The sequence below is a fragment of the Leucopleurus acutus genome (genome assembly GCF_964270905.1).
Source record: "Leucopleurus acutus genome assembly, chromosome: X".
In the NCBI taxonomy this organism is placed as follows: domain Eukaryota; kingdom Metazoa; phylum Chordata; class Mammalia; order Artiodactyla; family Delphinidae; genus Leucopleurus; species Leucopleurus acutus.
This window is the reverse complement of record NC_139148.1, coordinates 130,906,674-130,934,430: the sequence shown is the minus strand read 5'-3', so window position 1 is coordinate 130,934,430 and position 27,757 is coordinate 130,906,674. Positions and strand designations below refer to the sequence as shown.

General features: G+C 65.7%; 1 protein-coding gene across 2 annotated transcripts; it reads left to right on the top strand.

Moving 5' to 3' along the window:
* Positions 1–25,239, top strand: FLNA (filamin A). 2 transcript variants are annotated; one of them, XM_082865372.1, is made up of 48 exons: positions 1–88; positions 3,109–3,596; positions 6,701–6,949; positions 7,054–7,151; positions 7,271–7,418; positions 7,803–7,921; positions 8,015–8,092; positions 8,172–8,334; positions 8,435–8,635; positions 9,161–9,298; positions 9,388–9,511; positions 9,627–9,763; positions 9,864–10,057; positions 10,193–10,306; positions 10,397–10,540; positions 11,132–11,255; positions 11,342–11,502; positions 11,589–11,679; positions 11,767–11,936; positions 12,210–12,327; positions 12,426–12,688; positions 12,914–13,511; positions 13,601–13,774; positions 13,860–14,022; positions 14,100–14,260; positions 14,354–14,524; positions 14,934–15,057; positions 15,147–15,303; positions 15,952–16,141; positions 16,296–16,319; positions 18,600–18,847; positions 18,931–19,026; positions 19,196–19,298; positions 19,386–19,526; positions 19,635–19,763; positions 19,959–20,132; positions 20,229–20,390; positions 20,484–20,687; positions 20,764–20,916; positions 21,031–21,153; positions 21,272–21,538; positions 21,674–21,811; positions 22,010–22,125; positions 22,652–22,784; positions 23,559–23,735; positions 23,901–24,119; positions 24,204–24,407; positions 24,772–25,239. In XM_082865372.1, the coding sequence occupies exons 2-48, from the start codon at positions 3,224–3,226 to the stop codon at positions 24,957–24,959; spliced, it is 7,944 nt and encodes a 2,647-aa protein (XP_082721498.1). In that variant the 5' UTR covers positions 1–88; positions 3,109–3,223; the 3' UTR covers positions 24,960–25,239. The 2 variants fall into 2 exon arrangements, with proteins under 2 accessions (XP_082721498.1, XP_082721499.1); XM_082865373.1 differs by lacking the exon at positions 16,296–16,319.
* The last annotated feature ends 2,518 nt before the right edge of the window (positions 25,240–27,757 follow it).

The following is a 27,757-nucleotide window of genomic DNA, read 5'->3' as shown; positions in this document are numbered from 1 at the left end:
CGCCAGCGGAGCCCCGAGGCGCTCGGCGCGGGCTCTAGGACCGGCCAGGCGCCACCCCGCGGTCGCCGGCCGCCCGCAGGGACAGCAGGTGAGGCCTCCGAGGCGGGCACCGAGTGGAACGGTCACCGAGCTGCTCGCGGAGCGGGAGCCCAGGGCCAGGTGCAGCCGGGTGCGTGAGCGCAGCCGCCTTCCCGGGTTTCCCCGGGAACCTATGTGTGTGCCCAGGAGTGTGGGAGCCGAAAGCCACGGGGGTCCCTGAGAGAGAAGGTGTCTGAGAGTTTGGCAGGATATGGGCTCTCGTGGGTGCCCGTGAGCGGGTCACTGCATGACTGTCCAGGAAGGCAAGGCCCTGAAAGCAGGACATTGTGTGGGCTGAGCGCGAGTGACCACCTGGAAGGACACTTCGCAGCCAGTATGCCCCCTGGGAGGGCGACAGTGGGTACCTGTGACACCAGTCCTCTGGGCACCAACTGCCTTGGGTACATAGGGGCTGGCTCCTGGGCTGCTGTGCTCCACGGGGACCCGGGTGGGAGGGTGGCCAGGCCAGATTCTCAGGCTGCGCCCTGTCCCAGGTTGGCTCTGAGCTAGATGTTCACACCAGCCAGGATGTGAGCGGCAGGGTCCCCAGATTCCCATGCCACCTGGTCCGGGAGCAGCAGGTGAAGTCCGCTGACGACCCACCTGTGTGTGCTCCAGGCCGCTCTGTCGAAGTGGGAACTCAGGACTTGAGTGCTGTCACGTGCTGCACCTGGACTTGCCTGAGCAGCCCCTCCTGCCACTCTTCGGCTTTCTTCATCAGCCGAAGCACCCCTGTGGGAGGGCCTGGCCTGGGGTCTGAGGGCAGGAGTGGGGTGGGAGGCGGGGTGTGTCTAACATCCAAGAATCTACTCCAAATAAGGGAAAATATGAAAGAGCTGGATTTTGGCTTCCAAGGGCTGCCCGATCTGGGGGCTTTGGGATGGGGCGCCACCTGGTGGTGATACTATGTCCCCTAGGGACAAGAACCCTCTACATCCCCATCACTTATTGCCCCCAAATAGGGAAAGCCTAGGGCTGGAAGCCAGGGCACCCAGCTTCTGTCCCCCTTTCTGCTGGAGCTGGCTTCTGGTCGCTTACTCTGACTCAGTTTCCCTGCTCCCTGAAGATTAAGGAATGAACACAGATGACCCAATTGGATGGCAGTTATGGAGTGAAAATCAATTCTTGGTGTAATTCTGTCCTTGGGAACTTGCTTTCCAGCGGGGCAGGGGAATCAGAAGAACAACTCTCACCTCCTCTTGAATGGGGCCTGGTAGGGAGGGGTCCACATGGGTCCCCCTCTACAGCTCTCTCTCCCACTTCCATCCCAGTTCCCAGACACCGCAGTGTGGAGTTTTGTGCACATGTGTCTGAAAGTGGTCAGGAGTGGACAGTGCACAGGAGGTGAACCTCAGACTGAAAAACATCATTTAGACCCCATGCCACCACCACTGGTGAGGAAAAACCAGTGGGGGGACAGGCAGCCCCCAAGCGAGCATGCTGGAGGGCAAGGGAGATGCCGGTGGGGACTGCAGCCCCACTGCGGGTGATGCAGACACCAGGGCTGTGCAAGAGTCAACCTTATTTGGGCATGACGTGCTGGCTGACCCAGGGCCTCCTCTCCCACTGGTCTTTAGCAGATAACTTAATTACTGCTAGTCTGCGGGTCAATCTAAGAATCAAGCAGGAGGGACAGAGACATGCCTTTCTGGAAAAAAGATGTAAAGAAGGGAACATCCTGGAGAGGGGAGGTACACAGGACTGGGGGAAGTGAGTCCACTCTGGTGACAAAGCCATGAGTAGGCTGGCTTCTCTTCACTGAAGAGGGTGGCAGTGAATGTCCCAACAGGCCTCTTGCCCCTGTGCCTTTGCTGGTCAATGTCTCCCCACAGTGACCTCCCACGGTCTCCAGTTATCTACCAGAAAATTAATTTTGAGCAAATAGCTCCCCATTGCCCTGGAGACACCATCCCGGCTCCCCAGCAGGCCTTGGCAGCCTTCCGTGGTTTGCCCCCTTCGGTCCCCTGGCCCCCCTGTCCTGGGGGCCCGCTCTGCACTACCACGGCCCTGAAGCCCACCGAGACCCAGGTGCTCAGAGCCCACCAAGTCTTACTGGAACCCCGGAGCAGGTTCCCCGCCGCTGCCTGGCTGCTGGTCACACTGGGCTCAGGGGCCATTCCGACAGGAGAGGAAGCCCCTCCCGCCCCAGGTGGACAGCTGGTGGGTGAGGCGGGCACTCGCTGTCTCTGCACGCATCACACCGCGCCCTGTGCCAGTGCGCAACGGCACGCCCGGGCCCCTTCCAAGGCTGCTGGCTCCAGGAGTGCCGGTGGCCTCCTGGCCCAGTGCCCTATTTCCTCCCGGGTGGAGCGGGGAGGGAGGGAGGCGGTGGGGACCGGCGGGGCGCAGGTGCGCAGGCCAGGCCCTGCAGAGCAGGAAGGCGGGCTGAGGCAGGGGGTCTGAGGGGGGCGGCCTAGGGTTCGGGCGCTACGGGCTTCCTTGGCTTGGCGCACGCGCGCAAAGCGCTGCCAGCAGCGCCTGGCCCAGACCTGCGCTCTCCAAGGGCTCGCCCTTCAGATCGGGCCCCTTCCCGCTGCTGCTGCTGCTGCCGCCGGGGCCGCCGGCTGGGGCGCGTCCAGGGAACCCCAAGCGCCGGAGCTCGGGGGAGAGGGGACGACGGGGGGCTGCGGGGACCGAGCGGAGTCCACGTGACTCAGGGAGGGCGAGCCACCCCACCCCCCGCAGGGGCCTTGGGGAAGGAAAGTCCCTTGTATGGTGTGCCCGCTGGAAGCCAAGAGGTCCAGCGCCAGACGCTGCTCAGCCTTTCCTCGCTGCAGCGTTTCCTGCAGCGCAGGAGGGAGATCGCAGGACTTGAGCGCATCGTTGCCCGCTACGGGGCCCAACGACCCTTCCCGGAGCTGGGGGTCGGGTCGAAATCGCCTGGGCGGGGGGACTCAGGGGGGCATTCCAACGGGTGGGGTGGGGCGGGGCGGGCACGGCCCCGAAGCCCCACCCAAGGCCACGCCCCGATGTGACTCCGCCTCCCAGCCCCGCCCCCGCCCGCATTTAAAGGGCTCGCTCTCTCCGCAGCGCAACCTCTGCTGTCTGCATCGCCCCGCGCTCGCTGAGGTGCCTGCGACTTTAATTAAAGGGCCGTCCCCTCGCTTGGGCTGCAGCACCGCCCCTCGGCTCCTCGCGCCTCAAAATGAGTAGCTCCCACTCCCGGGCGGGCCAGAGTGCTGCGGGCGCGGCTCCGGGCAGTGGCGCCGACACGCGAGACGCCGAGATGCCGGCCACCGAGAAGGACCTGGCGGAGGATGCGCCGTGGAAGAAGATCCAGCAGAACACATTCACGCGTTGGTGCAACGAGCACCTCAAGTGCGTGAGTAAGCGTATCGCCAACCTGCAGACGGACCTGAGCGACGGGCTGCGGCTTATCGCGCTGCTCGAGGTGCTCAGCCAGAAGAAGATGCACCGCAAGCACAACCAGAGGCCCACCTTCCGCCAGATGCAGCTCGAGAATGTGTCGGTGGCGCTCGAGTTCCTGGAGCGCGAGAGCATCAAGCTCGTGTCCATCGGTGAGGGCGCGGGCCGCCCGGTGGCGCTGGGAGGCGAGGGAGGGGGGCTCCGCGCGTCCTCCCATCTTCTCCGGGCCGACCCCTCGCAAACACCCCCCCTAAGCTGTGGCGCCGCCCCGGGAGTCCCCGGGGCCGCCCAGCTCCGTGTGGGCCTGGAGAACAAAGGCTCGCAGGCCGGCGGTGCGTGCGGACCGCTACGCGCCCCCGCCCGCCGGTCCCCGGCTGGCCCACGCCCAGGCTGAGCTCACATCCTCCACAGGCCGCGCCCCCGCCGCTGCGCCCGCGGTGGGAGAGGGCCTGGGGGGGCGGGCACTGGCCAAGCTCTGGCCGTGCGCCTGGTGCCCCATCTCTAACGAGGGGGAGGCCGGGGCTCTCCACCCCCTACAGCAGTTTGGAGAGGGCCCTCTGGGCTTCAGGCACCCCTGTGGTTCCTTAAACGGGGGTTGGAGCTTGTGGGTCCCATTGTCTAGTGCCCCCCAGTGAAGATGGCTCATACCCCAAGTTTAGATTTTCTTTCGGCAACTAGGGGGCCAGAGAGGGCCATAGCTAGCAAAACAGCACCTGAGATGGGTTTGGGCGCTGGCCAGTGAAGGGAGCTGGCTTGTAGTCTCTTAGATACCTGGTTACTGTCGAGCTTGTGCCAAACTCTTGCCTCCATGTAGGACTTGCTTTCCTGCATCTAGAATATGCAGGAGTTGTTTGGGAGGTACTCCAGCATGTGCTGGGCTCGCTGCCAGCCCAGTGTTCGTGTCACCGGGCTGGTGAGGCTGGCAGTGGTCGGGCCTACTGCATCATCCCAGGCACTTCGGAGATGAGAGCCACACAGAGACAGGCACCAGAACTGGTGACTTGGGGGGGGGGCGGGGAGATGCGACAGGGAGAGAAGGGGCACGAACTTTCTTTTCTTCAGAATCGAAAGAGGCCTTCCAGTTGTCCCTACAGCCCTGGCCCGGTCCATGCGGAGCCTGAGAAAAGGAGGGACCGAGACTCAGGTGCCCCCAACCACTCAGGGCTGGTCTGAAGGGCCCCACCTCTTTCTCTGGAATGCAGGTCGAGGCCGAGGCCCACCCCCCAGTCCCAGCCTCAGTCTAGCCAAGCTGAGTCATCTCTGAGCCTTGGGTGGGGGGGCAACCGGATGTGGGGAGGCGGGCCACACCCCAATTGTCTGGGGGGGGTCTCCTCCTCCCCCCTCCCTCCTTCTCCTCCTCTTGTGAGCTGGCTGGAGCAGGCCTAGTTCCCAGAGCTTTGCCATATAAGGCAAAAAAATGTTGGAAAGCAGCAGTGATTAGGGGAGGGAGGGGGCAGGCTGGCCCGGGGGGCTGGGGAAAGGGGGTGGGATGGGGCGGGGCCATCCAACCAGTCAGTCTCTCAACTCTGAGCCCGGTCCTTCCCACCCTCTTTTGTGAGGTGGATGGGAGGGCCTAGGCCAGCCTCCTATGGACCGGGGGTGGGGAGGGCCCAGCCCGATGATGGCTGATGAGCTTGGCCTTGTGTTTCCCCTCGTGGGTCATAGTGGACCTCGGGCCTGCTGAGGGCTTGTGCTAGACTCGCGATTCTGCGGGTGGGAGCCTGGCGGGAAGGCCTGGCTACTCCTGTGTCCTTGGGCTTCTCTGAACCTTCCAGTAACCCCTAGCCTGAAGCCCCCACTCCACCCTCCTACCTGCCATTTGGGGACAGTGCAAGGCAGTGGTGAGGGACCGGGACCAACCGCAGCCTAGGAGCAGGAAGGCCGCTGTGCTTTGAGTGGCACTGAGCTGGTCCGCAAGGTGCTGCCCGCTGGATTCAGGCTACCTGCCATTGATGGCCCTTCTGGTGGCGTCCATCCCCTTCTCCCCACCCCCAAGTTGACTCACTAGACAAGTATTTTCTACTGATTGTTGGGGAAGGGTAGGTGGAACATGCCAGCAGGGATTCCAAAGATGAGCTGCCCTCCTGAGTTCTCAGAGGCCCCCCCCGCCCCCCCCCACCCCCTTCGCTTGAGGAGGCTGAGCCCCAGAAGGGCCTTGGGTGGGGCTCAGAGCCCAGAGGCATTGCCATGGGGATGGGGTGCAGGGTGCCCGCCCTAACCACTTCCCCTGTGGTGAGCTTGGCGGCCACCAGCCTGTAGCCCAGTGGTCCGTTAGGTGGCGAGGAGGGCGGGCAGCAGCTGAGCAGGCTCTGCTGAGGCAGCAGGACTTGGGGACCCCACCCATGACCTCTGCCACCCAGACTCCCAAGCTGGGCCCTGAGCGCCCAACCCAGGCTCACTGGCTCCGCCCTTCCCCTTCGGGCTGGGTGAGGGGGCCCCTGGAATGTGTCCTGCCCGGCATCCTGGCTGGCAGGCCATCTCTGCCGGGCCCCAGTGAGTCAGGGCCATGCAGCCCAACCACCGGTTCCTTGGGGCTCCCAGCCCCTCCCCCTGCATCAGGGCTGCTGCCCAACTCCCAGCCTGGCTCTGTGGGGGGAGGGGGAGCACTAAGGCAGTGGGGGGCGGGGCTCACACCCTCCACCCAAAGGGTCCTTGCCCAACACGCGCCACCGCTTCCGCTTCCCCAGCCCCATGCCATCCACCCATCCACCCGCCCCCGCGACCCCAGGGCAGCTGCCACATTTCCCAACCTCTCCACCCGCCAGCCTTCCTCTTTCTCAGTGCAGGTCAGGGGCCCTTTCCTGGAGATCCCTGGGGATGGGCGGTGGGCCCCTGCAGAGCACTCATCTCACTCACTCCAGAGCCACCTTTGCGGAAGGGGGCTCCTCCCCAGGCCTCCCCTGGCCCTGTCTGCCGCCTAGGTCTGTCTCCTGTCCTTCCTCTGGGTCCCCACGGCCCCCAGGGCTTCCAGCAATGCCCCCTCATTGTGCTGTATTGTCATGTGTCTACAGGTGCTTTGCCTCCAAACCTCCTTCGCACCCCCAAAGGGGCCCCGACCCACACCCCACCCTGCCCCACGGGGGCCTGTGCCTCCTCCCTGGGGCCTGCTATGCTGCCACATTCCCCAGTGCCTGGGAGTGGCCTGACACTCTGAATGTGTGCCACCCCAAACCCATGTGCGCGCGTGTGTGCGCACATGCACAGGGACCCCGGGTCAGCCCTGCCCGCCCAGCGCTGCCGCTCGTTCCCCTCACAGACAGCAAGGCCATAGTGGACGGGAACCTCAAGCTGATCCTGGGCCTCATCTGGACCCTGATCCTGCACTACTCCATCTCCATGCCCATGTGGGACGAGGAGGAGGACGAGGAGGCCAAGAAGCAGACGCCCAAGCAGAGGCTCCTGGGCTGGATCCAGAACAAGCTGCCGCAGCTGCCCATCACCAACTTCAGCCGGGACTGGCAGAGTGGCAGGGCCCTGGGCGCCCTTGTCGACAGCTGCGCCCCGGGTGAGGGGCATCGGGGGGGCGGGGCCGCCTGTAGGGGGCCGGAGGGGATGGCCTGCAGCCAGGTCTCTTGGCCCCCCAGACTCATGGCCTTCCTTGCCCCGCAGGCCTGTGCCCTGACTGGGATTCCTGGGATGCCAGCAAGCCCGTGAACAACGCCAGGGAAGCCATGCAGCAGGCCGACGACTGGCTGGGCATCCCTCAGGTACGCTCCGCCGGGCCAACCGCGGCCGTCTGGGGGCCGAGGGCCCAGTGCGGAGAGGTGGCGTGTCCCAGGACCCTGAGGCTTGGAGGCCAACTGGCTCCTTTTTCCGCGCGTGACAGGTGATCACCCCTGAGGAGATCGTGGACCCCAATGTGGATGAGCACTCCGTCATGACCTACCTGTCCCAGTTCCCCAAGGCCAAGCTGAAACCAGGGGCTCCCCTGCGGCCCAAACTGAACCCGAAGAAAGCCCGAGCCTACGGGCCAGGTGAGAGAGCCAGGCGGGGGGTCCTCCTGCAAGGTGACCTCCTCCCTGAACGTAAGCTCCCGGGGAGGCTTCAGTCACGTGGCTGCCAGGTTATCAAATGCCCCCCCGTGAGTCAGGCAGGAGTGGGTCAGGGCTGGTCAAAACTGGCCACTGGCTCTGTGTTCCCCCCGCCACACCAGCCCGAGGCAAACTCAAGCCAGCGTTCTAGAAAACAGGCCCAGGCCTGTCCCACGGCAGGAGCGCAGTTGGGGCCGAAGGCCGGGTTCTGCGCGCTGGGGTGTACACTGAACTGACTCACCCCGTTCCGAACAGCCTGATGGGGCTGCGGTCGGGGTGCGCCAGCCCTCACAGCCAGCCTGTGGCTTCCCCCCCATCCCCGGGCAGGCATCGAGCCCACAGGCAACATGGTGAAGAAGCGGGCAGAGTTCACTGTGGAGACCAGAAGCGCCGGGCAGGGAGAGGTGCTGGTGTACGTGGAGGATCCGGCCGGGCACCAGGAGGAGGTAGGGTGGCCAGCAGGCAGGGCAGGGCGCTGCCGGGCCTCCGCGTGGAGGGGCCGCTCTGAGCAACGGCTCACGGACTCCTTCCCACCCTAGGCAAAGGTGACCGCCAATAACGACAAGAACCGTACCTTCTCTGTCTGGTATGTCCCCGAGGTGACGGGGACTCATAAGGTGAGCCCTCAGCCCAAGGGGAGGGCAGTGGCGAGGGTGCCCCAACCCTGCCCTCACGGTGCGCCCCTCCTGGGAACAGGTCACTGTGCTCTTTGCCGGCCAGCACATCGCCAAGAGCCCCTTCGAGGTGTATGTGGACAAGTCCCAGGGAGATGCCAGCAAAGTGACGGCCCAGGGCCCTGGCCTGGAGCCCAGCGGCAACATCGCCAACAAGACCACCTACTTTGAGATCTTCACGGCGGGTGAGGGGAGGGTGCCGAGGCCGGCAGGTCTGGGGGAAGAGCTGGGGGGGCACGGGAGCGGTCTGGAGGCTCCGGGATCTGAACCGATGCCTCCTGGCAGGAGCGGGGACAGGCGAGGTGGAAGTGGTGATCCAGGACCCCACAGGACGGAAGGGTACCGTGGAGCCTCAGCTGGAGGCCCGGGGTGACAGCACGTATCGCTGCAGCTACCAGCCCACCGTGGAGGGCGTCCACACGGTGCATGTCACCTTCGCTGGTGTGCCCATCCCTCGCAGCCCCTACACTGTCACTGTTGGCCAAGGTAGGCCAGTCCCGGCCGCCCCCCGCTGGGCACGGCTCCAGCCCTGCGGTCTCGGAGGGGGGCAGCTGGGCAGGTCCCGTTCCAGCCCCCGCCCCGGCTCCCCGGGCTTCTGTCCTTCCGCTGTGCGGGCGCACTCTTTCTGGCCCGGCTGGGACCCTCCTCCTTCTCCTCCTCTCGCCCTCTCCATCTCTCTCTCTCTCTCCACGCTTTCACCTTCGGAAGAGCTCGCTCCAGCTGTCTAGAAACCTGCTGCTCTCTGCTCTGCCCACAGGGTCAACGGTACTTGGATCTGTCTTCCTAGGGGGGGCTAGGCGGGGGGCTGGGGGCTGGCATGGCTGGAGCAGGTGGGAGGAGGCCTGCCGTGTCCTGGCCTGGGCCACACAGGTCCTAGGGTCACGGTCCCTTCCACTTCTTTCTTACGCGTCCCTCACCGGCCCGTGTGGCCCGATGGCCCAGCCTTGTGGGAGCAAGGGAGGGGTCGCCCAGCGCCGGCTCCCAGCAGCTCAGCCAGCCTTCTGCTCACAGCTTGTAACCCAGGGGCCTGCCGCGCCGTCGGCCGGGGCCTCCAGCCCAAGGGTGTGCGAGTGAAGGAGACTGCCGACTTCAAGGTGTACACGAAGGGCGCGGGCAGTGGGGAGCTGAAGGTCACCGTGAAGGGTCCCAGTAAGTTGGCCTGTGGCTGGGCTGGGGTGGGCGGTGCCAGTCCCCGGCCACTGCTGGGCAGGCCTGAGGCCCTCCCTTGTCTCCGGCAGAGGGCGAGGAGCGCGTGAAACAGAAGGACCTGGGGGATGGTGTCTATGGCTTCGAGTATTACCCCATGGTCCCCGGCACATACACTGTCACCATCACGTGGGGCGGCCAGAACATCGGGCGCAGGTGAGACCCCGGGCTGAGCTCGGAGGTGGCGCACTCCTCCCTCTGCTGGGTTTGGGCCGGCCCCCCTCCAAGACGGGGCCCCTTGGCACTCCCCTGGGTGGCTCTCTCCTTGCAGTCCCTTCGAGGTGAAGGTGGGCACCGAGTGTGGCAATCAGAAGGTGCGGGCTTGGGGCCCCGGGCTGGAGGGCGGCGTCGTTGGCAAGTCTGCAGACTTTGTGGTGGAGGCCATTGGGGACGACGTGGGCACCCTGGGTAAGTTGGAGGCTGCGATGTGGGCACCTGGGGGCAGAGGCTGGTAAGGGCCACCCTCCCGAGGTTCCAGGGCACTGACGGAGCTGGTGGCTGTTCTCAGGCTTCTCTGTGGAGGGCCCGTCACAGGCCAAGATCGAATGTGATGACAAGGGCGATGGCTCCTGTGATGTGCGCTACTGGCCCCAGGAGGCTGGCGAGTATGCCGTGCACGTGCTGTGCAACAGTGAAGACATCCGCCTTAGCCCCTTCATGGCCGACATCCGCGAGGCGCCCCAGGATTTCCATCCAGACAGGGTAAAGGGTGCGGGCCGCTGGGCTGGGTCTCTGGGCTTTAGGGCCCTGGGCTGGCATCGCCGGCAGCGTGCTCCTGCCACTCTGTCTTTGGAGGCCAGCACTTGGTCCCCTGAGATCTGGGTGGCCTCCCATTAGGTGAAGGCACGTGGGCCTGGATTGGAGAAGACGGGTGTGGCCGTCAACAAGCCGGCAGAGTTCACGGTGGATGCCAAGCACGGCGGGAAGGCTCCTCTCAGGGTCCAAGTCCAGGTGGGGTGCCGTCTGTGGTGGGGGCAGGGTGGGCAGGTGCCCAGGCCCGGGCACTGACCAGGAGGCCGCCTGCTCCCGCCCGCTCTCCAGGACAACGAGGGCTGCCCCGTGGAGGCAGTGGTCAAGGACAACGGCAACGGCACCTACAGCTGCTCCTACGTGCCCCGGAAGCCGGTGAAGCACACGGCCATGGTGTCCTGGGGAGGCGTCAGCATCCCCAGCAGCCCCTTTCGGGTGAGCCTGCCCTCTGCAGGCCTCAGACGGGCCTTTAGCCCGCTTCCCTGGGTGCCCGCTTTGCTGTGGTACGGCCCTCTTCCATGAAACTCGCATACCGTGCGGCCTACCCCGTTCAATTAAACAACTCGGTGGTTGTGAGTGAGTTGAGAGTTGTGCGGCCATCACCACAGTCGAGGATGGGGACGTTTTCACCGTCCCCCAGAGAAACTCCTCTGCGCCTCCACTGCCCCCGGCCCTACGCAGCCACGCACCCGCTTCTGGCTGTGCGGTTTACCTTCTCTAGACATTCCCTGGGGACGGGCTCCGAGGCCCTGCACGGATAGACCACGTGTTAGGTGTCCAGTCATTTGTTGACGGGCATTTGGGGTTTTTCACCTTTTGGCTGTCGTGAGCAGTGCTGCCACGGACGTTCCAGTACAGGCGTTAGTGCAGACGAGCGATCTCACTGCTCTGGTTGCATAGACGGCGAAGGGTGGCGGCACTGCAGCATCAAATGGTTGCTTTACATGGCGCTCCCCAGGGTGGTCACGCCATTTTGCCCCTCCTCCAGACTGGTCATGCCCCTGCATTTGCCCCCGTGCCCTGCAGGTGAATGTGGGAGCCGGCAGCCACCCAAACAAGGTCAAGGTGTACGGCCCAGGAGTGGCCAAGACGGGACTCAAGGCTCACGAGCCCACCTACTTCACTGTGGACTGCACGGAGGCCGGCCAGGGTGAGGCCCTGCCTCGAGAGCGCGGGTGGGCAGGTGGGCGAGGCGTCTCCGTGAGGTTCCAGCCTCCACTCCCTCCTCCCCCGCAGGTGACGTCAGCATCGGCATCAAGTGTGCCCCCGGCGTGGTGGGCCCCGCCGAGGCCGACATTGACTTCGACATCATCCGCAATGACAACGACACCTTCACGGTCAAGTACACACCCCGCGGGGCTGGCAGCTACACCATCATGGTCCTCTTCGCCGACCAGGTGGGTGCTGGTGCTTCCGGCCCCTAATGCTGCTGGGTGTTGGGGTGTGGCTCTCCTCTCAGCCCTCCTCCTCCCGCCCCCTGCAGGCCACGCCCACCAGCCCCATCCGGGTCAAGGTGGAGCCCTCCCATGACGCCAGCAAGGTGAAGGCCGAGGGCCCTGGCCTCAGTCGTACCGGTGAGGACGAGTACCCCATGGGGAGGTTGGGGAGCCCCGAGGGGGCGTGGGGCAAGGTGCCCCTACAGGGTAGCTGTGTCTCCTCAGGTGTTGAGCTTGGCAAACCCACCCACTTCACGGTCAATGCCAAAGCCGCCGGCAAAGGCAAGCTGGATGTCCAGTTCTCGGGGCTGGCCAAGGGGGACGCGGTGCGTGATGTGGACCTCATTGACCACCATGACAATACCTATACCGTCAAGTACACTCCTGTGCAGCAGGTAGCTACCTTGACCCCCTGTGGCCGCGCCTGTCCATATACCTGCTGAGCCCGTGGGCCCCCCTCACGTGGTGGGCTGGGTGGGCAGCTCCGGGGGGCTTCCTGCCCACTCTCGTTTCCCACCTGGGAGAGAGAAGGCATGGAAGTCCAGGGGGTGCAGTGGCAGAGAGAAGCCATTGTCTCTGAAGCCCCTCCCCATGCCCAAATTGGGAAGCCCCAGGCCAGGGGGACCAGGGCCATGACCCACGACCCTGCCCTTCTGTACCCTTCCCAGGGCCCAGTGGGTGTCAGTGTCACTTACGGAGGGGATCCTATCCCCAAGAGCCCCTTCTCGGTGGCGGTGTCTCCAAGCCTGGACCTCAGCAAGATCAAGGTGTCCGGCCTGGGAGAGAGTAAGTAGTTGGGGCCTGTCACAGCCAGCCACTGAGCGTGCCCCGGGGCTGCCTGGGCCCATGCCACAGTTCTCCCCTTCCTTTCATCGTGTCAACAGAGGTGGATGTTGGCAAAGACCAGGAGTTCACAGTCAAGTCGAAGGGTGCCGGTGGCCAAGGCAAAGTGGTGTCCAAGATTGTGGGCCCCTCGGGGACCGCAGTGCCCTGCAAGGTGGAGCCAGGCCTAGGGGCTGACAACAGCGTGGTGCGTTTTGTGCCCCGTGAGGAGGGGCCCTACGAGGTCGAGGTGACCTACGACGGCGTGCCTGTGCCCGGAAGCCCCTTTTCTCTCGAAGCTGTGCCCCCCACCAAGCCTAGCAAGGTAACTGGGGTGTAGGCGCCACCCCCTCTCTTCTCCAGACTCGCCCTCACCCCTTCTCATTTTTGTCCTTTTGAGCGGTGGCCCTGCTCAGGCCTGCCTGTGCCCGTCTGGTGGGGGAGGGGAGCCAGAACGAGAGGAGGCAGACGGAGTCAGGCTGGGGGTCTGAGGGTCAAGGGTCAGGGAGGTGGCGTGGCTCTGGCTCCTGACCTGCCCCTCCTCCCTCAGGTGAAAGCTTTTGGGCCCGGGCTGCAGGGGGGCAGTGCAGGCTCCCCTGCCCGCTTCACCATCGACACCAAGGGCGCCGGCACAGGCGGCCTGGGCCTGACAGTGGAGGGCCCCTGTGAGGCCCAGCTTGAGTGCCTGGACAACGGGGACGGCACGTGCTCTGTGTCCTACGTGCCTACGGAGCCCGGGGACTACAACATCAACATCCTCTTCGCTGACACCCACATCCCCGGCTCCCCGTTCAAGGCCCACGTGGTTCCCTGCTTTGACCCATCCAAGGTCAAGTGCTCGGGCCCCGGGCTGGAGCGGGCCACCGCCGGTGAGGCGGGCCAGTTCCACGTGGACTGCTCGAGCGCAGGCAGCGCAGAGCTGACCATTGAGATCCGCTCCGAGGCGGGGCTGCCAGCCGAGGTGCACATCCAGGACCACGGCGACGGCACGCACACCATCACCTACATCCCCCTGTGCCCCGGGGCCTACACTGTCACCATCAAGTACGGCGGCCAGCCCGTGCCCAACTTCCCCAGCAAGCTGCAGGTGGAGCCCGCAGTGGACACCTCAGGCGTCCAGTGCTATGGGCCCGGGATTGAGGGCCAAGGTGAGAGGCCCCCCACCACAGGGCGTGGGAGCAGCGGGAGCCGGGGCCCTGGGAGCCCCATTCTTCTTCCTCTCCCTGCCCCCCTGCAGGCGTCTTCCGAGAAGCCACCACCGAGTTCAGTGTGGATGCCCGGGCTCTGACGCAGACCGGAGGGCCGCATGTCAAGGCTCGCGTGGCCAACCCCTCGGGCAACCTGACCGAGACCTACGTGCAGGACTGTGGCGACGGCACGTACAAAGTGGAGTACACGCCTTACGAGGAGGGTGCGTGCTAGGGTGCTGGACGGATGGGCCGGAGGTGGGGGCAGGGTGACCTGGGCTCCTTCTGACTCAGCCTGCCCTCCTGCAGGACTCCACTCTGTGGATGTGACCTACGACGGCAGCCCTGTGCCCAGCAGCCCCTTCCAGGTGCCCGTGACCGAGGGCTGTGACCCCTCCCGAGTGCGCGTCCATGGGCCGGGCATCCAAAGCGGCACCACCAACAAGCCTAACAAGTTCACCGTGGAGACCAGGTGAGTGAGAGCCCCGGAGGCAGGGGCTGCAGGGGGCCTTGGAACCCAGGGGATGACGGGCTGTCTCTCTGGACCAGGGGAGCGGGCACAGGGGGCCTGGGCCTGGCTGTAGAGGGCCCCTCCGAGGCCAAGATGTCCTGCATGGACAACAAGGACGGCAGCTGCTCGGTCGAGTACGTCCCCTATGAGGCCGGCACCTACAGCCTTAACGTCACCTACGGCGGCCATCAGGTGCCAGGTGAGGAGGCAGGTCAGCTGGGGCCGGGCTGGGACCACCTGTCCGCCCTCCACTCTTGTCTCACACAGCTGCCATCCCTCTGCCCGCCTCCAGGCAGTCCTTTCAAGGTCCCTGTGCATGATGTGACAGACGCGTCCAAGGTCAAGTGCTCTGGGCCTGGCCTGAGCCCAGGCATGGTCCGTGCCAACCTCCCTCAGTCCTTCCAGGTGGACACGAGCAAGGCCGGCGTGGCCCCGCTGCAGGTCAAAGTGCAGGGGCCCAAAGGTGAGTGTTCCTGTGCCTGGGAGTGGGGGGGGTCAAGTCAGGAGAGTGCGGTCCTCTGAGGGAGGGGACCCAGCGACGGCGGGGGGCTGGGGGCGGGGCCGGTGGGCAGGCAGTTGACGGAGGAGCCTCAGGTGACCCCAGAGCCAGTGCCCTGGGGCAGGGGACCTAAAGGAGGCAGAACAGACAGGACTCGGCCGCTGAGCAGATGTGGCAGGTGGGAGGGAGGTAGAGCGGGCAAGGGTCTGAGATGTCACAGGGGCTCAGGGCTGTTCTGGGGACGGGCAGGTGAGGGCAAGTCGAGGCCCCCTGGGGTGAGGGCTGGGTGCGTGGCCCAAACTCGGCTTTCTAGTGTGGTGGGCCTAGGGGCCCAGGGCACCGGCTAAGGCTCTGTCTGTGGGCCTGGGGCCAGGCCTGGTGGAGCCAGTGGATGTGGTGGACAACGCCGATGGTACCCAGACCGTGAACTATGTGCCCAGCCGTGAGGGGCCCTACAGCATCTCGGTGCTGTACGGGGAAGAAGAGGTGCCCCGAAGGTAAGAGGCTGGGCCCTCTGCGTGTGGGGAGGGGCCTGGGCTGGGCACCAAGAGCCTTCCTGACCGCTCACAGCGTCCTGGCCTAACAGCCCCTTCAAGGTCAAGGTGCTGCCTACGCATGATGCCAGCAAGGTGAAGGCCAGCGGCCCCGGGCTCAACACCACTGGCGTGCCCGCCAGCCTGCCTGTGGAGTTCACCATCGACGCAAAGGACGCAGGGGAGGGCCTGCTGGCGGTTCAGATCACGGTGAGCCGGCCGCACGGGTGGCCGCCTGCTCCAGCTGCGGTGCAGCTCCGGGCACAGGGAAGGCGAGGGGGGGAGGGGCCCAGGCTGGAGCGGGGCGCCGCGCGGGTCCGCGGCCCGGCTCTCTGGTCTCCCTTAGAAGCCGCGCCAGCCTCTAGGATGGTGGTGACAGGCACGGGCTGCCCCACGCACGCACTTGATCACTTCGGGTGTCACCAAAGCCCTTGGTGCCTCAGCTTTTCTGCCTGTAACATTCTCTGGGGCCAGGTGTAAGGCTAGGACCCTGAGCTCTTTGGGGGAGCTCGTCCTAGTGCTAGGGCAGGCCCTGGGGTGGAGGATGGGAGCTGAGAGGTCCTCGTGGGGGTAAAGCAGGATGGGCGCCAGGTTGCCCCTGCCTGTTGTCACGCAGGGTGCGGGGGGCCGGGGGTGTGGGTCACTGGGCATTTTGGCGCTTCCCTTCCGGGCCTTGCCCATGGGGAAGGAAAGGACAGTGGTGGATGCAGGCAGCCGTCTTGGGCCACGGTGCTTGAGCGGCTCAGAGGCTGTCCCTGCAGCAGTGGCGCTTGACGCTCGGTCCTTTGAGAGGGCCTGAGGGAACCCCGGGCCTGGCTGGGCTTGGGCCAACCGCCTCCCCTGTGCTCCGCCATGCAGGACCCTGAGGGCAAGCCCAAGAAGACGCACATCCAAGACAACCACGACGGCACGTACACGGTGGCCTACGTGCCAGACGTGACGGGCCGCTACACCATCCTCATCAAGTATGGTGGTGACGAGATCCCCTTCTCCCCGTACCGCGTTCGGGCCGTGCCCACTGGGGATGCCAGCAAGTGCACCGTCACAGGTGAGCCAGCCCGCCAGCGGCCACGGCGCTCAGCACGGGGCTCGGGTGTGCCTGTGTGCAAGGGCTCGCTGCTTGGGGCGGCGTGTGGGAGTGGGGGCCGCCCCCTGAGTGACTCACCTGACCTTTCTCCTTGCTCTCTGCCCTCTCACCTCAGTGTCAATCGGAGGTCACGGGCTAGGTAAGCTGCTTGCTGGGGCCGCTCCCAATGCCCCTCCTGCCCGGAGGGCAGCTTCCTTTCCTCTTCCATGCTGATTCCCAGGACAGTTCCAGCTGCAGCTCTTGGCAGGGACAGAGGGGGGAACTGGAGGGTTAGGGCCCAGGGAGGCCTCCGGAGCTGAGCATGAGTGCTCCGGCCCTCCCCCTCTGGGCCTCCATTTCCCCATCTGAGAAGTCGGGTTGCAGCTGAGAGCTTTGGGGTGAGGTGCATCCTGAGAGGCGCCCCCCTGGGGGCTCTGGGGTCTGGGGATCTTGGCTTCCCGGGGAAGTCCCAGGGGCGGGCAGCAGGCCCTTTCTCTTCACTTCCTCTTTCCGCGTCCAGGGCTCTCGCGTGGGGTCTCCCCCAAGCAGCGGGAGTCCCCGGCCCCGGCCGGATCCACAGACCCCCATCCCCACCTCCCGGGGGCCTCTGCGTCCCAGGCCGGGGGAGGTGCAGGCTGCATGAGTGGGTGGGGCTGGCTGGTAGTGCCGTAGCGCCAGCGTCGACTGCTTGGGCGGCCAGCATGGTGGGGCCCGGCCCGGCCTCAGAGCCCCAAAGTGCACTCGGTGGCCCCCCTCCCCCCTCCCTCCCCCCATTCCCCAAGCAGTGACGTTATTCAGATGGTCCCCAACCAGGCACGGAGGTTCTCCTGCTCAGGCATGGGAGGGGAGAGCCAGCCCCAGCCAGGGACACCAAGAAGAGGCAACGACTACACGGGAGCCTCTGAAGGCTGTCGGCCGGGACCTTGGCCGAGGCAGCCAGGGAGAAAGTTAGAGGGTGGCTGGGGCTCCACGGCAGGGGCTCGACGACTTTGGACAGCAGGCCTCGGGGTCTGAGACGCCAGCCCTGCGTGCCTAGGGCAGGGGGTAGGGCCGGGGTTGGGGGGAGCAGAGGCAGGGGCAGGGCTGGGCTGAGGGAGTGGTCTCGGTTTACCTGACCACCGCGTGCAGAATGGAGACAGGGCGCCCAGCTGGGGAACTGAAGTCACCTCTGGACCAGTCGGAGGGGTGGCTTGGGCTAGGCTGCTGGTGGTGGGGCTTGAGGGGAGCCAAACTGGGGGAGGTACTTTGAGGATGGGGCAGCTGAGGGGCTGGGCGCCGGGCAGGGAAAGCGGGGAGTCGGGGCTGACTGTGAGGTTGGGGCCCGAGCTACTAGCTAGGTGGCGGGTCCAGGTTCCGAGCCAGGGAGACCAGGTGTGGCTGTGTGCGGGGTGAGGCCTCCCAGGGCAGGGGCGGGCAGCGGGGGGGCCAGGTGTAGCGCTCAGGAGAGCCGCGGAAGGCCAGCATGGAGCCCTTGCGCAAAGCGGGAGCCCTCGGCGGACAGGAGAGTTCGGTGGCAGGCTGGCCGGGGGACCCCCTTGCACTCAGCCCTCGAGTCGGTCCGGTGCCCCCAGCTGCTTCCCTGGCAGGGGCCGGGCTCCAGAAAGCACTCGCTGCCAGGCCTCACAGCCTACAGCCCCCCGAGCCTCCACGGCTGAGCCCAGATCATAACGTCACTGTCCCTCCCCTCTCCTCGCCACCTCGCAGCCGCGGCTCTGGCTTGGGCCTCCTGCCCCCCTTCCCCCTGGGTGCTGCCACTGCCTGCTGCGCTGTGCTGCCTGGGTGCTAACCCTGCTGCCTACCTGCTTCCCTGCTCCCAGCTCCCTGCCTGCGCCGGGCCATGCCCGGCCGCCCCTCTCTGCAAGCCTCTGGTCGAGCGAGCGTTCTCAGTTGTCAGGAAACTCCAATTTCACCTTCAGGCCCGGGGGGAGCGGGGCGAGTGTCACGTTCCCCACGCTGCAGCAGGTCTCCGCCTCACCGCGTCCGCACACGGCACTGGGGGCCGGGGCCAGGCCGCAGGGGCGAAGGCAGCCGTGGGCCCAGCCGGCGCGCTGGCGCCGGTCAGCGTGGTCCACGGCACAGGCTGAAGCCAAGTGGGTGGGGGCGGTGGCGGCAAATGCTTGTGCCCTGATGGCGGCGGTGACCTCGTGGGCTTCCCGGCCCTTCCTTCCTCTCAGACTCCTGGGTGCCATCCGTTGGGCCTTTCCCATGTGGGGGACTCCCCCGAGACAGGACTCCCAGGCTTGAGGTGGCTCGGGGGAACCTTTCCTGCCTTCTGAGAAATCACTCACCATCCCAGCTTTGGGGGGGCGGGGGCGGGAGGCCTGGCTGTGCTTGGTGGTGGCAGTAAGAGGCCTGGGCGGGCGGCAGGTGGACAGGAGCGGCCTGAGCGCCGAGCTCATGCACTGGCCCCCCCCTTTGGGGACCCACCCTACCCCACCAGGCGCTGGCATCGGCCCCACCATCCAGATTGGGGAGGAGACGGTGATCACCGTGGACACCAAGGCGGCGGGCAAAGGCAAGGTGACCTGCACCGTGTGCACACCCGACGGCTCCGAGGTGGACGTGGACGTGGTAGAGAACGAGGACGGCACCTTTGACATCTTCTATACGGCCCCCCAGCCGGGCAAATATGTCATCTGCGTGCGCTTCGGTGGCGAACACGTGCCCAACAGCCCCTTCCAAGTGACGGTCAGGAGGGGTCGGGGGCGAGGCGTCCGGGCGGGGCTCATGTGTGACGACAGAGTCTCCAGCTCCTGTGCGTTGCTCTGCAGGCGCTGGCTGGGGACCAGCCCACGGCACAGCCCCCGTTACGGCCTCAGCAGCTGGCCCCGCCGTACACCTACGCCCAGGGCGGTCAGCAGACCTGGGTATGGCCTGGCCCACCTCCTCCCAGCCCTAGGGGACACTCGGGGACCGGCCAGCTGGGCGTCCCGTGAGGCCCTGTTCTGCCGCTTGTTAGGAGGGACCCCAGATCCTCCCACGCGGGACCCCTTCCCTCCTGCAGCTCCTCACTCAGGCCCTCTGTCTCCACTGCAGGCCCCAGAAAGACCGTTGGTGGGTGTCAACGGGCTGGATGTGACCAGCCTGAGGCCCTTCGACCTTGTCATCCCCTTCACCATCAAGAAGGGCGAGATCACTGGTGAGCGGGGGCGGGAAGGAGCTAGGGAGCCACAGAGGCCAGAGTGTGCCAACGGGCTGCCCTGACCTGCGCCCCACTGCCCTGCAGGGGAGGTGCGGATGCCCTCGGGCAAGGTGGCGCAGCCGGCCATCACCGACAACAAGGATGGCACTGTGACCGTGCGCTACGCACCCAGCGAGGCCGGCCTGCATGAGATGGACATCCGCTACGACAACATGCACATCCCAGGTGCGCCCCTCAGCATGCCACCACCACCTTACGGGGGCGTGGGGCTGGGGGAGGGGCTTGGGGACGACACGAGGCCCCCATTCCACGTGGTCCCTCTTCCTGCTTCAGGAAGCCCCCTACAGTTCTACGTGGATTATGTGAACTGCGGCCACGTCACAGCCTACGGGCCTGGCCTCACGCACGGGGTGGTGAACAAGCCTGCTGTCTTCACCGTCAACACCAAGGATGCAGGAGAGGGTGAGCGGCAGCTCTCGTCTTGACCCGCCTGTGTGTCACGGGCTACTGTCATCCGGTGGGGAGCTGGACACGGGACATGCTCCCCAGATGAGGCTCCCCGCCCCACCCCTGGCCTCTGCTTGCCCGTTGGGGCTTCTCCTCATTGGCGCAGTGTCCCTGGGCACAGTTCGCACCCTCACCCACAACTCTCTCCAGGGGGCTTGTCCCTGGCCATTGAGGGCCCATCCAAAGCAGAAATCAGCTGCACCGACAACCACGACGGGACGTGCAGCGTCTCCTACCTGCCCGTGCTGCCTGGTGACTACAGCATCCTGGTCAAGTACAACGAGCAGCACATCCCGGGCAGCCCCTTCACTGCCAGGGTCACAGGTAGGTGATACCCAGAGCGGTGACAAAAGGAGGCAGGTGGCAGGGTGGGTGCAGTCTCCCTCTGTGCCTGGACACACAGTGACCGTCCCCTGCCAGGTGACGACTCGATGCGCATGTCCCACCTGAAGGTGGGCTCTGCCGCTGACATCCCCATCAATATCTCGGAGACGGACCTCAGCCTGCTGACAGCCACGGTGGTGCCGCCCTCGGGCCGGGAGGAGCCCTGTCTGCTGAAGCGGCTGCGCAATGGCCACGTGGGTAAGAGGCTGGGGAGCAGGGCCTTCTGGAAAGGAGGGAGGCTGGGGGTGGGGGCACGCCTCTCCCCAGCTGACAGCCCCTCCCCGTGTCCAGGGATCTCATTCGTGCCCAAGGAGACCGGGGAGCACCTGGTGCACGTGAAGAAGAATGGCCAGCATGTGGCGAGCAGCCCCATTCCAGTGGTGATCAGCCAGTCGGAGATTGGGGACGCCAGCCGCGTGCGCGTCTCAGGCCAGGGCCTCCACGAAGGCCACACCTTTGAGCCCGCAGAGTTTATCATCGACACCCGTGATGCAGGTAGGCGGTGGCGGCCTGGAAGCTGGGGTGAGACCACTGTACTTGGCCCCCTGGCTCAGGGGTGTCCCTCCCGCAGGCTATGGCGGGCTCAGCCTGTCCATCGAGGGTCCCAGCAAGGTGGACATCAACACAGAGGACCTGGAGGATGGCACATGCAGGGTCACCTACTGCCCCACGGAGCCTGGAAACTATATCATCAACATCAAGTTCGCTGACCAGCACGTGCCCGGTGAGTGAGGCACCCACGCGCCTTCCCCATGGCTGGGCAACCTTCTTGCCACACCCAGGGTCCACCTGCAGAACGTAACTTGTGTGGGATGTGGGTTGTGCTTTCCTCCTGCAGGCAGCCCCTTCTCCGTGAAGGTGACAGGCGAGGGCCGGGTGAAAGAGAGCATCACGCGCAGGCGACGGGCGCCGTCGGTGGCTAACGTTGGCAGTCACTGCGACCTCAGCCTGAAGATCCCTGGTAGGAGCCACAGGAGCCAGGGAGGGTCCCAGGGAGCCCTAGGTGCCAGCCCGAGGTGGCCCCAAGCAGAGGGGCGGGCCCTCGGTCTCCTGCTCACCAGGCTGTCCCCCACCTACAGAAATTAGCATCCAGGACATGACAGCCCAGGTGACTAGCCCATCAGGCAAGAGCCATGAGGCCGAGATCGTGGAAGGGGAGAACCACACCTACTGCATCCGCTTCGTGCCCGCCGAGATGGGCATGCACACCGTCAGCGTCAAGTACAAGGGCCAGCACGTGCCTGGGAGCCCTTTCCAGTTCACCGTAGGGCCCCTGGGGGAAGGGGGAGCCCACAAGGTCCGCGCAGGGGGCCCTGGCCTGGAAAGGGCTGAAGCTGGAGTGCCAGGTAGGCCTGCTTCCTGCGGGGCTCTTGCCCCTCCTGGGCGGGGGCTGGGGGCAGGAGGGGGCTAGCAGCCATGCTTGGCGGGGGCCGACGCCAGGGGAGCAGCCCTCCGTGAGGACACACTGTACCTTCCCGCAGCCGAATTCAGCATTTGGACCAGGGAAGCTGGCGCCGGGGGCCTGGCCATTGCTGTCGAGGGCCCCAGCAAGGCCGAGATCTCCTTCGAGGACCGCAAGGATGGCTCCTGTGGCGTGGCCTATGTGGTCCAGGAGCCAGGTACTGAGGCGTGGCTGGGGCTGGGAGGCAGGACTCGGCTTTGGGCGCTGGTCTGGGTCTACGCGGACAGCCCTGCCCGGCTCCCACCCTCCACCTTGAGGTCCCAGGGCCACTCAGGCTGTTTGCGGGAGGTGGCAGGCTCGAATGCCGACAGGTGGGGACCTCCCGGCACGCCCTCTGTTCTCTCTCCCTGCTCAGGTGACTACGAGGTCTCAGTCAAGTTCAACGAGGAGCACATCCCCGATAGCCCTTTTGTGGTGCCCGTGGCTTCTCCGTCTGGTGACGCCCGCCGCCTTACTGTTTCTAGTCTTCAGGTGAGGCACCGAGAGAAACCGCCCGCCTGGGGCTCCTGGGCCCGGCCAGACCAGAGCCGCCGCACAGAGCAGGCCTTGGCCCTGTGTCGAGTGACCCGCCCAGCCCAGCTCGGGGCGCCGGGCTTCTGCTCTGGCCGGGTGCAGCCCACGCTTGGGGTCGGAGGAAGTACCCCTGACCGTCGCGTGGAGTTTTTCTCGTGTCTCAGCTCTAAAGGCTTTGAACAGAAGCCTGTGCCCCTTGAGCACCAGGGCTGAGGTTTAAAGAGGGACAGCCTGCCAGGGCTGAGTGCTGCCCGCAGGGCGGGGCCACCCCCTTCCTGCCGCCCGGTGTGTGATTGGAGAGCGTGGGTCTGGGAGCGGGGGTGTGTGCCTGTAGCTTGCTGCCCCTCGAGAATCCATGGCTCTCCCTCTTTAAACCAAGCTGGACGCCAGATGGGTAAGTGCAACCCAGTGGGATTCCTGCTTCTGGAGCCCTTTCCTTCCCTTGCCCCGCCCCAGCCCCTAACCGCGTCTGCTGTGCTTCCAGGAGTCAGGGCTAAAGGTCAACCAGCCAGCCTCTTTTGCAGTCAGCCTGAACGGGGCCAAGGGGGCGATCGATGCCAAGGTGCACAGCCCCTCAGGAGCCCTGGAGGAGTGCTATGTCACGGAGATCGACCAAGGTGAGGCCCTGGCCCTTCCCGGCCAGCCAGCCGTCCGCCCTGGCCCGACTGGGAGCAGTGCGCCTCCCCCCGGGCCTGGCCCACTGGCTGGGAAGCAGGCTGAGGGTACAAAGGGGAGGCGCAGACTCCGGAAGCAGCCGAGACGGGGCCCAGAGGCCTGGGCTCCTCCAGCCGGGCGGCGCTTCCCCAGCTTGTGACCCAAGCCCTTGGGGTACCTAGCTCAGCAGCCGTGCTGCTAGGAAGGAAAACACCTTCTGCAGGCCGTATAGTGCAGTCTCTTGAGGGAGAGACCCAAAGTCCAGTGATGGGGGCTGCCCAGGCCTTTGGCCAAGGCCTGGAACCCGGGGACAGCCCGGGGGTGGGAGGAGCTGCCCAGCCCAATTTCACTGGTTCACAGCCTCATCCTGCCCCTTCTCAGCCGCGTGACCTCAAGCAAGTTCCTGCCTGTCTCTGGGTCCCAGTGAACACGTGGGGGATAAGGCACTCATGGTAACCCTTGGAGAAGGAGGCATCGAGGCGGGCATTTTGCCTACAAACGATTCCAGTCCAAATGAGTCCTATGGGTAGCTTGGGCATCTGAAGCTTCACCCCTCAGGCTTCAGGAGGCCTGTGCAGTGGGGTGTGGGTGCCCAGCACGGCCTCCAGAACAAGCTGAGTGGGCCGCTAGACCTGCTGGACTCAACGCTGGCAGGCAAGGGAAGCCCCTCGCCGATGCCGGTTGCTCAGTTTTGGAGGAGAGACCCCAGGCCCACGGCATGTTCCTCTGCCCCTCAGATAAGTACGCCGTGCGCTTTATCCCACGGGAGAATGGCATCTACCTGATTGATGTCAAGTTCAATGGCACCCACATCCCTGGAAGCCCCTTCAAGATCCGAGTTGGGGAGCCTGGGCATGGAGGGGACCCAGGCCTGGTGTCCGCTTACGGGGCTGGCCTGGAAGGCGGCGTCACAGGTAGGTCAGCGGGTGCGGCTTCCGGTGTGTGAACAACTGCTCGGGTCCCTCCTCCGAGCTCTCGGTGACAACAGGAGGCGTGTGGAGGTGACAGGGCTACGCTGGAGGGCTGGGGGGGGGGGGAAACAGGCCAGGCCAGCTCTGCCTAACCTCCCGTGCCCCCAGGGAGCCCAGCTGAGTTTATCGTGAACACAAGCAATGCGGGCGCTGGTGCCCTCTCGGTCACAATCGACGGGCCCTCCAAGGTGAAGATGGATTGCCAGGAGTGCCCCGAGGGCTACCGCGTCACCTACACCCCCATGGCACCTGGCAGCTACCTCATCTCCATCAAGTACGGCGGCCCCTACCACATTGGGGGCAGCCCCTTCAAGGCCAGAGTTACAGGTGAGCCTTGTACCAGACTGCGGCTACCCAACCCAGTGCGCGACACTCTGGCCACCTCTTAGCCCCTCCTGCTCTGCCCTGCAGGTCACCGTCTGGTCAGCAACCACAGCCTCCATGAGACATCATCAGTGTTTGTGGACTCCCTGACCAAGACTGCCAGCGCCCCCCAGCACGGGGCCCCAGGCCCAGGTCCCACCGACGCCAGCAAGGTGCTGGCCAAGGGCGTGGGGCTGAGCAAGGCCTACATGGGCCAGAAGAGCAGCTTCACGGTGGACTGCAGCAGAGCAGGTGGGCGTCCTTCCAGGAGATGAGGCTAGACATAAGAGCGGACAGCCAGTGCCTGGGAACATGGCAAGGGGAACAAGGGCGGTGGGAATGCCTTTGGGAGCGGGCCGCTTCCAGCCTGGGCCTCCCTGCCGTCTCCTCTACCCTTCAGGAAAGTGCCCTGGAGGAGCTGGAGTTTCCTTTGCTGGTCTTGCCCGGGGTGGGGGGGGTGGGGGGTTGCTGGCAGCTCTTTAGGAAGGGCTGTCACCCCAAAACAGGCGACGAGGTGGGAAGGGGAGGTTACAAGACAGGAGAAGGGAGTCAGCGCAGTCACAGCTGAGGGGAGGGACTTGGGGCCTGACACTGAGGCCCCTTCCCCCACCCCCAGGCAACAACATGCTGCTGGTAGGGGTACACGGGCCCCGGACACCCTGCGAGGAGATCCTGGTGAAGCACGTGGGCAGCAGGCTCTACAGCGTCTCCTACCTGCTCAAGGACAAGGGGGAGTACACGCTGGTGGTCAAATGGGGTGACGAGCACATCCCAGGCAGCCCCTACCGCGTCCTGGTGCCCTGAGTTCTGTGTCCGTGCCAGCCAGCAGCTCCCAGGATGAGAAGTGCCCCTGCGCCCGCCCTCCGCCACCCAAGCAGCACCCGCCCCAGCCCTGGCCAGCCCTGGCCACCCTGTCACCGCAGCCAACCCTGCCCTGTGCTGCGCTCCCCTGCCTCCACTCGGGCAAAGGAGAGGGGCGAGCAGAGGCAGCCTGCCTGTCTTCTTTGCTCCTGGGAGGGGTGAGGGGTGGGGGTCTAGTGCACAACCACCTGCTAGTTCTCTTCTCTAGCCAAGAGGAATAAAGTTCTGCTTCCATTCTCCCGAGGGTGGCTCGAGCTTTCTGGCAAGGGTGCGGACACGGGGGACAGGCTGGATGGAAGCACGGGCCCAGACCACAGGCCGCTGGATCTCCAGGCCCGGCCCCCTCCCACTGCCCTGGCACCCAGGGGGTCCCGACTCGGGTCCCATCTGCACTGGCCTCCTCTGCCTCCCTGAGTTCAGACCAATGTGGGGCAAGGGGTGTATCGTGCCCCCAGAACAGGGCCTGACGCTAGTGTGCTTATCCCAGACCCCACCAGCAGCGGATGCTGTCCCGGGGAAGGGCCAGGCCATGGCCAGGCTACAGGAGGTAAAGTGCTGGGTGGGAGAACCAGATAAGCAGGACCTGAAATCACAGCAAGCCCTGGCCATCCCTCAGACAGCTTAAACGTGCCACCATCCCCTGAGGAGGGACTGTCACCAGGCCCCCCGCCCCGGGGGGGCAGGCTGTGGGTCTCCAGGCCCCCCAGTGGGCAGGTGGCAGCAGGTGGACGCATTCAAGGCACTGGCCACAGAGTCTGCCCCATCCCCACTCCAGTGACAGGTGTCTGCGCCTGTCCTGCCCTACCTCCCTCTTGCCATCGGTGTGCAAGGGCAATCCCAGCCGCTCAGGTCACCGTTCCTCTGCAGCCCTGTTCAGGGCCTCCCTCACCTCTGTGCCCAGTGCCCCACCCCGAGCCCTCCATGCTTTTCCGCCCTCTGCACGCAACTCTGAAGTCCCTCCTGCGGCCGCACAGCCACCCTGCTCCTCCCCTGGGTGGCAGCCAGCTTCACCCCCCCCCCCCCCCCCCCCGGATGCGGGGAAGGAACTTTCAGGCCTCCTCTCCCAACTGGGCAGCTGGAAACATGCTGGCCACGCCCCCTTCTGGAAGCACTTTCTGGGCCACCATGAGCTCAGATTCAGATCACAGTTGCTTCCCAGCATGAGCTCAGGAAGGGACAGGAAGACGAGCAGGCAGGGGCGAGTGGCAGCTCCCCAACACCCAGACCCAGGGCCCCCCCAGCCTCCAGCCACTCGTCCCCAGCATGCAGGGGGCAGGCAGAGCGGGGGCAGCCACTGGTCTGCAGGAAAGGGGCATGGTGCCCAGCGTTACTGCCCCTGGGCTGGCCTACTTCTAGAAGCTGCTCAGGTGGAGAAGGGGCAGAGGCAGGCCCAGAGAAGTCCAGCCGCAGTTGGGGGGATAGAGACCCCCCAGGCACCGCCTTCTCCCCTCGGCCCACCAGACGCCCCTCCCGCCGACTCGCCCAGAGCCTCCTGCCTGCTCCTTCTACCAGTCCGCCAGGAGGAGACAGTCCTGTCTCCCAACCTTTCCGAACCCCGCCTGCTGGATGGGCCCCCCTGGGAGAATGGCCCCAGAGCCAGGCTGAGCTTAACCGGGAGGCTGCGTCCCCACCGCGGACTCCACATCACACCCACGCAGCCATGAGGCATGCTAGGCGTCAGCGGCGGAAAAGATGCCACCCTGGAGGGGGGAAACGGGACCCTGACGACAGCCCTGAGGACAGAGGCCACGGGACAGACAAGGCCTGAGCCTGAGGCCCGCCCAGGCAGGGGTCAGGAGGGAGCGTGACTGGGCTGCCATCCCTGCCAGGGCTTCTGGTGGGTGGGGAACAGGCAGATGGCACCAGGAAAAGGACCACCGAGACCCCATCCTGCTGGGGAGAAATGGCTTGGGACCTGGCCCCACTGAGCAAATCCCCCAGAGGACACCCCGGCTGCTAGGAGACAGGGAAGTGCGAGTCCTGGGCCTCAGCCAGGTTCCCACGCAGGGTGTCCAGCCCGGGCCACCCACCCAGAGCCAGCAGGGGTGGTGGCCCAGCTCCAACAGGCCCCACGCCCATGCCCGAGCCCCGCTCACCAGCAGGTGCCAGGAGCAGAGGCGAGGTCCCGGCCACACGCCTTCCCCCAGGCTGGCCCCATCTCACCTACTAAGTCTAGGGACGGGGTGGCTGGTCACCCCAGTTGGGAGCAGCCCCCCATCCTGCAGGTCCCGCTGCGGGCAGGGCAGGGCAGGGGGATGGTGGAGCTGACCACCCACACCCCACCTGGAGGCTGGCCAGCCTCCACCCCTGCTCTGGCCACACCTCTGCGCCCGACCTTCCGTGCTGCCCACTCCCCCAGGAGGATGGGAGGGACCCGGCTGAGGAAAGGGGAGTACCGGCCCCTCAGGATGGGACTGCCGCCCACCCGACAGTGAGGGAGCCCCAGCACTTCAACAAGGGAGACAGTAGTCTGGAGACCCTTGGGATTCCCGTGCAGGCCCCCAGCACGGGCGGCCTCATCCAACGCCAGGGCGCAGGGCCAGGGTGCTCCAGGGCAGCCACCTCCACACCCCCCAGGAACCCCGATGAAGCCAGTGATGGGAGTGTGTGTGTGTGTGTGTGTGTGTCTGGAAGGTCCCCACAAGCCCAGCGAGGCCGCAGCCAGGGGAGCAGGACTGAGGAAAGCGCTAAACAATGGGCGGGGCTGGGGGACTGCCCTGGGGTCAGAGCACCTACTGAGG